Genomic DNA, 12,477 nt, shown 5'->3' with positions numbered 1-12,477 from the left:
AAAAATATTGCGACTTTCATTTTAGACAGACCGTTTGAGTTCACATTAATATTGAGGACGCCAACATATTCTATCAGGGCTCGGCAAATCCCAGGGGCCAGGTCACCATGGCGACTAGAAATTGTGTCCTGGCGCCTGGGCTTTTGTCAGCCCATTCACTGTTGCAGGGATGCACAATTTGTATATTTCCTGATGCCCGGGACATGCAGTTCTGGGTCCGGAAAGGTGTTATTTCTCTGCAAGCAGCAGGGCTTACTTGGATGGTGGAAGCATTCAAGCGGCTTTGTATCCTGAGCTCCGCTTGCCCATCTGCGGGCCCAAGAAGCAGGGGTGCCGCAGGGTAGAGGGGAGGAGAGCGGACTCTCCCCCATCGTGTACCTGACCCAGAAGCGACATGTATGACATAACTTCCAGGTTCCCGTTGACAGTTTCCCCCGATCTGTACTGCATTACATTTAGTGGAGCACAGAGGAGACAGACACGCAGAGTATTTTAGACCCTGCATGTCTCATTAAAGAGAACCTATCACCCAGAAATTCTGTCCCCTATGTCATGAAAAAAACTTTTGAGCCCACACCCCCACCCCCACACATATGCACAAATAAAAAAAAACACACTTTTTCGGGGCTCATACGCATGAGAAAGTTAATTGCGATACACGTTACATATCTAACTTTTTTAGCTGGCTCCTAGATTCAAAGTAAATTTGTCAAGCCCTGTATTCTATAGTCTGGTATGGTATAAGGCGGGGACAGAACTGTATGTAAACATATACAAAACAAGTGCAAATCCGACCAATATCCATCATACAACCAGATGCTTCAATTGTTCTTGGGGAATCACCCACGTTTTTTTTTATATATATATATCTACAGTAGTATTACATACGTTGTCAGAAATACGGAACAAAAAGCAAAAGGTATGCGTGCCTTGCTTGTTACTCTTTCAGTCGCAGACTAGGTTTACATCTACATAGATAGTCATTTGTAATCAAGGTTTATTATTATATTCAACACACTTTTTTACTTCTCTTTTGCACACACAGATGTGCATGTTTATGTGTCACATGTGATTTTTTATTTTTTTTAGGAGTGGGCTTCATAGAAAATGACAACAGGTTTAGTTTAGGATATTAGGAGGTAAAACTCGCCTTGGTTCACACTGCTGCGTTTTGACATGAGCTAATGCCGCGTACACACCATCACTTTATGTGATGAAAAAAAAAACGACGTTTTGAAAAACGTCAATTAAAATGACCGTGTGTGGGGGAAAACGTCATTTTATGTCTTGTGAAAAACGACAAAAAAAAATTGAAGCATGCTTCAATTTTTTGTGTCGTTTTTCAAAACGTCGTTTTTTGTGTCAATTAAAATGATAGTTTGTGGGCAAAACAACGTTTAAAACAACATTTTTAAACCCGCACATGCTCAGAAGCAAGTTATGAAGCTAGCTTCAATGGAAAAAAGAGTGCTGAACGTAACCGCGCTTTGCTAGAGCATTTTGAAAAAACGATGGTGTGTAGGCAACGTCGTTTTTGAAAATGAAGTTTCAAAAACGTTGCTTTATTTCATGATTTAAAACGTCGTTTTTTTTCATCACATAAAGTGATGGTGTGTACGCGGCATTAGACATTAAACTTAAACAAGAGTTGAACCCAGTTTACATCAACTGGTTAAGGAGGAGGTTTTTACATTTTTCTCTACAGGATTTCAAAATCTCATAACATAAACCACTCTGAAAATTACACACAAAAAAAGTTTGTATGTGTATGGACTGGTCATAAGAAATAACCTAAATAAAATGTAATTGATAGAGGAAATGCTTTAATGAATACCATGTGTGTTTTATACAATCCAGGGTGACCTAATGACATGTACATGGTCACACGGATTTTACAGTTTCCTGTTGGCTAGGGAGGACATTTTAAGAAAATATGTGCTAACACTGCAGTTACCACTATTAAACTTTGTTGGTCACTGTGACTGCATTCCACACATACTAACTGAAGATAATACTGCCAACAAACTGATTATATACCATTTCAAAGGTTCACTGGACACACCTGTGAAAAACAAATAGACATAAACCAGGACTTTTAAAGAGCTATGCAAACTTAAAGCTGAAGTCCAGTTTTAAGCAAATAGGCAAACATTCACAGGCATCTATTAAAAAAAAAAGGGGGGGGGAGCTTCAGCTAGTATTAACCCGATCTCCAGTACCGTCCCCTGAAGACAGACCGACGGATCCAGCAATGCTTCCAGACTGATGGATGGCCAGAGTCATCCACCCCACAATCCATGAGCCCAGGGCATCCTGGGCTCATAGGAGAATGCTGAAGACCACATCATTACATGGTACAGCATTTAGGATTCACCCACCAGTGGAGTGAAAGGGAGGCAAAAAGAACCTGTGATATTACAAGACTGGATTTTCTTTCCTATCCAGTTTCAGCCCCCTATGTGATAGCAATAGAGTCAAGGTAAAAAAATTAAATAAAATGAAAGGCACACTAAAGCAATAAGCAAGAAAATGTGTTTGGGCTGGACATTTTAGACATTGCTGCACACCCTGAAGTGAGGACAGCAATTCAAGGCCCATTATTTACCTTCAAACTGATGTCCTGCAAAGTCTTTTAAAAAATAGTTTATAGACATTTTTGGGTAACAGTTCTTCACCATTTCACGGGTGCACACAATTTTAAAGCTTGAAGCGGAGTTCCACCCAAAAGTGGAACTCCCGTTTTAAGGCCTTCTCCCCGCCTCCTGTTTGAAACTGAGCTTTTGGGGAGGAGGGGCAGAGAAGGTGCTCGATTTTGACAGGAAGCTGTTTCCACTTCCGTTCCGGTCGCCTTAATCGATCCCTTCTGAAGTCTTCTGGGACATAACAGGGCCTAGAAGACTTTGGGACTGGTCCCAGAGCGTAGCATCGCTCCCACATGCGCATTGGGCACCAGACTTTGAAGCCGCAAATGGTCACAGCCATGTGCCTATTGTAAAGATGCCAGCACCGCTGAGGGAGAACATGGGGAGAACACAGCTGAGCTCAATGCACCGCTGCATCGTGGGACATTTGAGTGTGTGTTTATTAAAAGTCAGCAGCTACACTTTCTGTAGCTGCTGACTTTTACTAAACCCCCAAAAAATGACTGGAACTCGGCTTTAAAAGCGGAGTTCCAGCCAAAAGTGGAACATGCGCTTTGTGGGGGCTTTGTTAGGAGTGGGACTTCCTGTCTCACTTCCTCCTTCAGTGTACGGGCCGCCTAGGCGACTCCTTCTCTCCACCTAGGTGGCCCCTCCCTCTAGGCAATCTTCTGGGACATGTGACAGGTCCCAGAAGATTGCCTGTCCACTCCGATGGTGCAGCGCGACTCGCGAATGTGCAGTGCGTGCCCGGCCATGAAGCCGAAAGCTGCCACGGTCGGCTGCCCAGAGTGGCAATGGAGGCGCCTGCAGAGAGGAGGAGTAGAGGAGCGACGCTCCGGGCAGGCGCATCGCTGGACTGTGGAACTGGTAAGTGTCTGTTTATTAAAAGTCTGCAGCTACACTTTTTTGTAGCTGCTCACTTTTACTTAAAAAAAAAAAAAAAGACTGGAACTCCGCTTTGACATGTTTGGTATCAATTTACTCAACACAGCCTTATATTTCTATCTGAGAAAAAAATGGGTAATATAGTGTGTTGGGGCTTGCTAATATTACTTTAGCATGCTGATCAGAGCAGAGCAGGCAAATGACACATCTTTCTTCATAGCGGACACAGACACAGCCTGCTCTGCTGTATAAACAGCTGGACTCTGCTGTCCATTTACACTAGACTACCATGTAAATGTAATGTTAATAACTGTGTGAGGTTATTTATTCTGTAAAATTGAGGGGAAGGGATCTAGAATGGGTGACAGTACCAAGAAGGTGTTCCTGGGGGAAAGATGCATACCGGTTTACCTATTTATTTCTGTTATTAATGCTACAAAATATTTTCAAAAATTCATATTTACCTAAATAAAAAAAAAGTGACACAAGATGTCACAGTGAACCATAATCTACCGACACACTTGTGGCTTTCAAGCAGGTAAAATTATACAAAATATATTTCTCCGTTTTATATCGAGACATATTTTTGGACACCCTACAACTGAGGGCAATGGATTTCAATTAACCACTTCCCGACCTCCTCATGTACATTTACGTCGGCAGAATGGCATGGACAGGCACATCCACGTACCTGTACGTCCTCTGCTAGACGTGGGTGGGGGGTCCGATCGGGACCCCCCCCCCCCGGTACATGCGGAGGTCGGGTCCGCTCGGGGAGCGATCCGGGACGACGGCGCGGCTATTTGTTTTTAGCCGCTCCGTCGCGATCGCTCCCCGGAGCTGAAGAACGGGGAGAGCCGTGTGTAAACACGGCTTCCCCGTGCTTCACTGTGGCGGCGCATCGATCGAGTGATCCCTTATATAGGGAAGACTCGATCGATGGTGTCAGTCCTACAGCCACACCCCCCTACACTAGTAAACACACACTAGGTGATCCCTAAATGTTACAGCGCCCCCTTGGGTTAAACTCCCAAACTGCAACTGTCATTTTCACAATAAAGAATGCAATTTAAATGCATTTTTTGCTGTGAAAATGACAATGGTCCCAAAAATGTGTCAAAATTGTCCGAAGTGTCCGCCATAATGTCGCAGTCACGAAAAAAATCGCTGATCGCCGCCATTACTAGTAAAAAAAATAAAAAAAATTAAAATGCAAAAAAACCATCACCTATTTTGTAAACGCTATAAATTTTGCGCAAACCAACTGATAAACGATTATTGCGATTTTTTTTACCAAAAATAGGTAGAAGAATACGTATCGGCCTAAACTGAGGAAAAAAATTTTTTTTATATATGTTTTTGGGGGATATTTATTACAGCAAAAAGTAAAAAATATTGAATTTTTTTTTAAATTGTCGCTCTATTTTTGTTTATAGCGCAAAAAATAAAAACCGCAGAGGTGATCAAATACCACCAAAAGAAAGCTCTATTTGTGGGGAAAAAAGGACGCCAATTTTGTTTGGGAGCCACGTCGCACGACCGCGCAATTGTCTGTTAAAGCGACGCAGTCCCGAACTGTAAAAACCCCTTGGGTCTTTAGCCAGCATATTGGTCCGGGGCTTAAGTGGTTAACTACTGCACAAAACAGCTCTATAATAATACCGACCTCTCACAGATAAAGTCCTTCAAATACTTTCGATCAGAATACTGTATCATAGATAAATAATTCATACAATTTTATTTATTCTGTACTGCAATAAAAAAAAAAAAAAGTATACTATTTTTAAATGTCCTTTAAAGTGTGATGGTGCACTGATGATAACGTCTAAGAGGCTTATGTCTTTAAAGTGATAACAACAGCAGTGTTCATGGTAAAGAGGTTCCTAGTTTGGAAGGGGTCAGAAAAACAGATTGAAAAAAAGAAAAAATGAATTGCTTATATTAAAAAATGAGGGCATGTTCAGGGACAAATTACACTCCATGGACACTTTATTAGGTACACTTTGCTGGTTCCGGGTTGGACCCCCTTTTTCCTTCAGAACTGCCTTCATTCTTCATGGCTTAGATTCAACAAGGTGTTGGAAACATTCCTCAGATTTTGGTCCATAGTGACATGATATCATCACACAGTTGCTGCAGATCCACCACATCCCAAAAGTGCTCTATTGGATTGAGATCTGGTGACTGTGGAGGCCATTGGAGTACAGTGACCTCATTGTCATGTTCAAGAAACCAGTGTGAGGTGATTTGAGCTTTGTGCCATGGTTCATTATCCTGCTGGAAGGAGCCATCAGAAGATGGGTACAGTGTCATAAAGGAATGGACATGGTCGGCAACAATACTCAGGTAGGCCGTGGCATTTAAGCAATGCTCATTTGGTACTACGGGGTCCAAAGTGTGCCAAGAAAATATCCCTACACCATTACACAACCAGCCTGAATTGTTAATACAAGGCAGGATGGATCCATGTTTTCATGTTTTTTTTATGGCAAATTCTGACCCTACCATCTGAATAGAGATCGGTCTTTAAGGTCCCGAAACCATAAAGACCAGAAAGCCCTATCGCTATTCAATACTAACTTTTTGGATGCTGGTACTATTAGTTAACAATACTATGCGCTTTCTTTTAAGAGGCTAACATTTTATTCCTACAATCTGAATGTCACAGCTGAAATTGAGACCCCCTCAGAGCAGGCAACATGTTTCCAATCTTCTGCTGTCCAATTTTGGTGAGCCCGTGTGAACTGTAGCCTCAGTTTCCTGTTCTTAGCTGGCAGGAGTGGCACCCGGTGTGGTCTTCTGTTGCTGTAGCCCATCTGCTTGCTTTAAGATTTGATGTGTTGTGCATTCAGAGATGGTATTCTGCATACCTTGGTTAGAACAGGTGGTTATTTCACTTACTGTTGCCTTTATATCATCTCAAACTCATATCTCAACTTGAGTCTGCACATTCTCCTCTGACATCAACAAGGCATTTTCATCAACACAACTGCCGCTCACTGGAAATTTTCCCTTTTCCAGAACATTCTCTGTAAACCCTAGAGATGGTTGTGTGTGAAAATCCCAGTAGATCAGCAGCTTTTGAAATACTCAGACCAGTCAATCTGGCACCAACAACCATACCATGTTCAAAGCCACTTAAATCCCCTTTCATCCCCATTCTGATGCTCGGGTTGAACTTCAGCAAGTCATCTTCACCACATCTAGATGCCTAAATGCATTGAGTTCCTGCCATGTGATTGGCTGATTAGTGTCCGGTGAGTGTATATCTCCACTATAGTTCCTGGTTCTGTTCCAAGCCATCCTGAAGGCGCTCTACCTGCTCCTAAAAATACTGATCATGCTTTCTTTCAGAACAGTTTCTATCAGAATGAAGGAACGCAAAAAAAAGGCCCACACCAGTATCCTCTGTCAATTTTCATGCCCCTAATCGCATTATAAAACTTGCCATAGATGGTTCAAATCTCAGTCAGTTCAGCAGGGACCTGCCGATCTATGAGCAGACTAATTGTACCCAAGTCAATCTATCAATTAAATTAGGTACAACCAGTATGTCAGATTTTCAGAATGCGCTTATTGCCAAGGGCTATAGCCGCTAGCAATAAACCACTGAGTTCTCCCGGCAGGGACACAATAGCTTCGGGGGAGGGATTCCCCCATCAAACATTGACTGACCGTGGTTGCAGGAAAGAAAATCATAGCACCTATGGCCTGCTTATAGATATTTAATCTAGAACAAAAAAATAAAACACTTTTTACCTCTAGGAGGACTCACGTTCCCTGAAAATGGAACTGGAAACACTAGAAAGCAATACATACATTTTATTAATGCAAACAGGGGAAGGGCTTGCTATCTAAGAGCGTTTATGGAAATTACATTAATTGTAAGGATAATCTGCACTTTGCACAGCAGCAATTTATCAAATTGTATTAGATAAGAGAAGCATGGTATAAAACACAGCTTGGCCACACCTAAAAAAAGCAAACAACTAAACCAGATTAAGGCCTCCTACACACTACAATATTTTTTTTCTTTTCGTTCAACCCCCCAAAAAAAAAAAAAAACTGACAGCTCAGGTTGGAGTCGCTATACTAACTATCCAATGTTAGTTCAGCAATCTCTTCTGCTTTGTTATTGTGTCTTGACAGGGGGACGGCCCTCCCGTCAGAAAACTCCATTGGCTGGGAGCACTGATCGGGAGCCAGTCGGCAGACCCTTTTCCGGTCATGACCGGCTGCCATACACACGGTCCAAATGTTGGACATTTTTTATTGAATCGGCCGATGCCGCCCCCACCATTTGACCTGTGTGTACTAGGCTTAAAGTGGTTGTAAAGGTAGAAGGTTTTTTAATCTTCATACATTCTATGCATGAAGATAAAAAGCCTTCTGTGTGCAGCAGCCTGCATTAGCCCCTCTAATACCTACCTGAGGTCCCTCTAGATCCAGCGATGTTACACAAGACACTCGGCTGGCCAGGACTACCCTCCTCATTGGCTGAGACAGCAGTGCTGCGCCATTGGCTCCCATTGCCGTCAAAGTCAGTCAGCCAATGAGGAGAGAAAGGGGAGGGGCCGGGCAACGGCTTTGTGTCTGAATGGACACAGGGAGCTGTGGCTTGGCTCGGGTGCCCCCATAGCAAGCTGTTTGCTGTGGGGGCACTCAATAGGAGGGAGGGCCCAGGAGTACAGAAGAGGGACCTGAGAAGAGGAGGATCTGGGCTGCTCTGTGCAAAACCATTACACAAAGCAAGAAAGCATGACAAAAAAAAAAAAGAAAAATAATTTACAATCACTTTAAAGTATCGAGGTTATGGGGCTTAGCAGGCACGATGATTTACCTATGCAGTGATTCTCCAAATGTGGTTAATTATGGCAAAGGTTTTTTAACCCAGCAGGCATAAACATTCATCTGAGAGCCCACAGAATAAGCTCCTCTTGGCCCTGGATTTTAAGCTATTAAGGTCAGACAGAACCTGTCAAGTCCTACAAAGTGCAAAATCTAACAGCACAGATAACGCAAAGGCAACCAAAAACAGGACCCAAAAATCCACTCAACTACCCTTTACGAATGAGCAATTTTTGCAGAAGGTGAGCAGTTATAGGGTTACAAATCATGAAAAGTAATCCCACAATGCTTTGGAAAAGGCATCCCTAAATAAACTTTTAGAAGATGAAATTTGAGAATTTACCATATGAATAAACAAGATAAAAATGTATATTATACCAAACACATTGAAGGTACATGTAAGCCCTAACAGGTTGGCATTAAATTTACCAAGGCACAGTGAAACAATTACCACTCTAGTAACAAGTAACAATTACTGCTGTTCAGAGATAGTTTTTTGTACCCTTTCTGTATCTTAGTACTGCCAATCTCTTCCAGAATTTTTGTAGGGCACTGCCAATTTATATTCAGTTAAGTGGGAGGGATTTCTGACAGTAATGCCGTGTACACGATTATTTTTCGTCATGGAAAAAAACAAAGTTTTTAAAAAACGTCATTTAAAATGATCGTGTGTGGGCTTCACATAGTTTTTCGTCTTCTGAAAAACGACAAAAAAAAATTCGAACATGCTGTATTTTTTAACGTCGTTTTAAAAAATGTCGTTTTTCGGGTTGTAAAAAATGATTGCGTGTGGGCTAAAACGACGTTTTAAACCCGCGCATGCTCAGAAGCAAGTTATGAGACGGGAGTGCTCGTTCTGGTAAAACTACCGTTCATAATGGAGTAAGCACATTCATCACGCTGTAACAGACAAGAAATAGCGAATCGTCTTCTACTAACACGGAACCAGCTAAAGCAGTCCAAAGGTGAATAGAACTTCCCCTTTAGAGTGCCGTCATACGTGTTGTACGTCACCGCGCTTTGCTCATCATTTTTTTAAAACCATGGTGTGTGGGCAACGTCGTTTTTAATGATGAAGTTGGAAAAACGTCGTTTTTTGGACATGCTGAAAAACTACGGTTTTTTTCATGACGAAAAATGATCGTGTGTATGCGGCATGATAATAGTGGTACATGCCTCTGCAATGAATGCCAGCTTGGCCACTTATAGTCTCAATCAGAAGTGCAGATTACAGGTTGGCAATGCACAATAGCATTTAGGAGCAGGGAGAAAATGTGGTGCCTATAGAAGACCCGTCTTCATGTTAGAATCACATTAATTCCATTAATACATTTTAATTAAAGTCTTTGTTTATAAAAAAAGAAAAAAAAAAAATCTAGAAAGGTACTTTGGAACACCTTAACATATCAAGGTTTATATGCAGCGATTAAGTTTACATCCATTTTAAACACAAAACTCAGCACACATTGTATGTTATACATTTTTTTTTTTAAAAATATGTATTTTACTTACCATAATAGTTATTTCTCTCTTGCAAACATTAAGGTCAGGCACATTGTTGACGTACATTCTCTTCAGAGCACAACGAAGCCCCCCATGAGTGCGAACCAAGAACACCGTAGAAAAGCCTCCTGAAGAGAACAAAAATACCATTCAAATAATCTTCCCATTAAGACAACAGATTTTAATGAGTCGGTACAAGAAACATTTGATACATTTTTCACAACCAAACACATTTTGTAAAAGAACCATAAATTATTTCCATGATTCATCCTGGCCATTATATATCATTAAACCAGGGTTCGACAAACCCCGGGCACCAGGTCGCAATTGCGACTAGAATTAGCGACCTGGCGCCTGGGGCGGCACAGCTGGGGTATCCCGTGTCTTCGTGCACCCCCACCTCCCCCGCTGCGCGATCGCGTTGCCCGGTAATTGAGGCCGCGGCTTTGCGGCCTTCTGCAGGCCTATGCTTCCTTCTGTGATCTGGCACCATCTTGTGGTGGCCGTTGCAATGACAAGACAACCAGCAGTGCTAAAGGAGCTTCCCCTGTCTGTTTTCACTGCCATCTCCTTCCCTCTAATTAGAACCCTCAAACATTATATATATTTTTTATTCTAACACGCTAGAGAATAAAATGGCGGTCGTTGCAATACTTTGTCACACCGTATTTGCGCAGCGGTCTTACAAGCGCACTTTTTTGGGAAAAAATACTATTTTTTTTATTAAAAAATAAGATACCAGTAAAGTTAGCCCAATTTGTTTTTATATTGTGAAAGATAATGTTAAGCAGAGTAAATTGATACCCAACATGTCACACTTCAAAATTGCGTCCGCTCGTGGAATGGCGACAAACTTTTACCCTTTAAAATCTCCATAGGCGACGTTTAAAAAAATCCACAGGTTGCATGTTTTGAGTTACACAGGAGGTCTATGGCTAGAATTATTGCTCTCGCTCTACCAATCGTGGCGATACCTCACATGTGTGGTTTGAACACCGCTTTCATATGCGAGCGCTACTCGCGTATGCGTTCTGCGCGCAAGCTCGGCGGGATGGGGAGCGTTCCTGGCTCATAACTTTTTAAGCTGGCTCCTAGATTCCAAGCAAATTTGTCAAGCCCTATACCACTATACACCATTATTAATCCATTATGCTCATAAATCGAAAAAGAATAGTAAAAAAAAAAAAAAAAATTGTAAAGTCTTTTTTTTTTTAATAACAAACATGTTATACTTACCTGCTCCATGCAATAGAATTGCCACTAATTCTCCACTTCTGAGGTCTCTCACTGGCACTACTGGCCCCTTTTTTGGTGTGCCATCCTAAGAAGCCATTTGCTATTGTAGCACGCCTGCTGACTTGATCCTGAGCCACGATGTCTGCCATTGGCACATATAGAGCATCTCGGCACCGTCCCTGCCACAGGATCTGACTGATAGCAGCAGAAGCTCTGCATTTTCTGAATGAACTTAAAGTGGGCTCTGACTGGATGAGGTGGACAGCCTGTTGCCACCACCCTGCCTCTCCACATCATCCAATTTGCATTAGATGAATGAATGCAAAGCATTCTCCGAACGGCATCGTGCTAACGTGACCATCCTTCTGTGTTAACAATACAAAAGAGTAGCCACTCTGTGCACGACACAGAAAGCGGAGATCACTGGAGTAGCATTGTTTACTTCAGAGATTTCCAGCCTCAAGCAGCACGGATCAGGTAAGGTATATAAACATATTTAAACTGGTCAAAGCTGGTCCAGTGTAACCACCTTTAACACTCCAAAGCCTGGAATTCAATCTTTTTTTAGTGATAATAGGACGATAAGATCCCCTACAGTAATTTGGTCCCACCAAGTTGATTCATAACTTATTTGCTATTTTTCAACTTTCAAAATTTCTGAAAATCTACTGTCAGCTCAGACAATGCTGAATCTTTAAAGGCCTTTTTAGGAAACATGAGATTCTCTATAAATAGTGCAGAACAGTCTATCAAGCACAATGAGCACTTGAAAATACCAATATAATGGAATAGATGGAAAGCTATTTCAGAGGTTACTTACTAGCTAGTAAAATAAAAAAAATTTAAGACTGAAGCTACAGTTACACAGATAAATACAGAATTGACTGTCTGCTTTTAGCCAAAGATGGTCAACGCCTTTAAAGCATACACACTGCAAACAATAAAACAATGACAAAATTATAATAAATATTTGAGACCTACAGTGTGAATAAAAACACAAAAACAAGAAAAAAAAGACCACATGCTCCATCGTGTCTGCCCTTTGCCCTGTATTTAAAGTAAGTGGAAAAAAAAAAATAACAAACATGTTATACTTGTGTAGCGGTTACCTTGCCAAGCTGTCCGCCACCGAATCTAGCACACACACACACACAGGCAGAAAGGGAGAAACGTGCCTGTCAGCATCCTTGAGGGGGATTCCTCCCTCCCTCTCCTCTTACACACACAGGCATTCACCTGCTCTAATCTCTCCCCTGAGACCCTTTTGGCAGGGAGAGAGCCAATGAGAGGCAGTAGCAGCAGAGCATCATGGGACATGAAGTCCCAGCACAGAGCGACCTGACTCTTAAAGGGGTAAGACCTG

The 12,477-nt window shown here is 41.9% G+C and overlaps 1 protein-coding gene across 1 annotated transcript in view; it reads right to left on the bottom strand.

Moving 5' to 3' along the window:
• BMP2K (BMP2 inducible kinase) overlaps positions 1 to 12,477 on the bottom strand; it is a 254,314-nt gene that overhangs the window by 143,126 nt on the left and 98,711 nt on the right. Inside the window, exon 2 of the mRNA XM_040324981.1 lies at positions 9,888 to 10,006. Coding sequence (XP_040180915.1) covers positions 9,888 to 10,006 — 119 coding nt within the window. The remainder of the gene's footprint in view (positions 1 to 9,887; positions 10,007 to 12,477) is intronic.

The sequence above is a fragment of the Rana temporaria genome, chromosome 1, assembly GCF_905171775.1.
Source record: "Rana temporaria chromosome 1, aRanTem1.1, whole genome shotgun sequence".
Taxonomy (NCBI): domain Eukaryota; kingdom Metazoa; phylum Chordata; class Amphibia; order Anura; family Ranidae; genus Rana; species Rana temporaria.
This window is presented reverse-complemented; position numbering and strand designations above follow the sequence as displayed.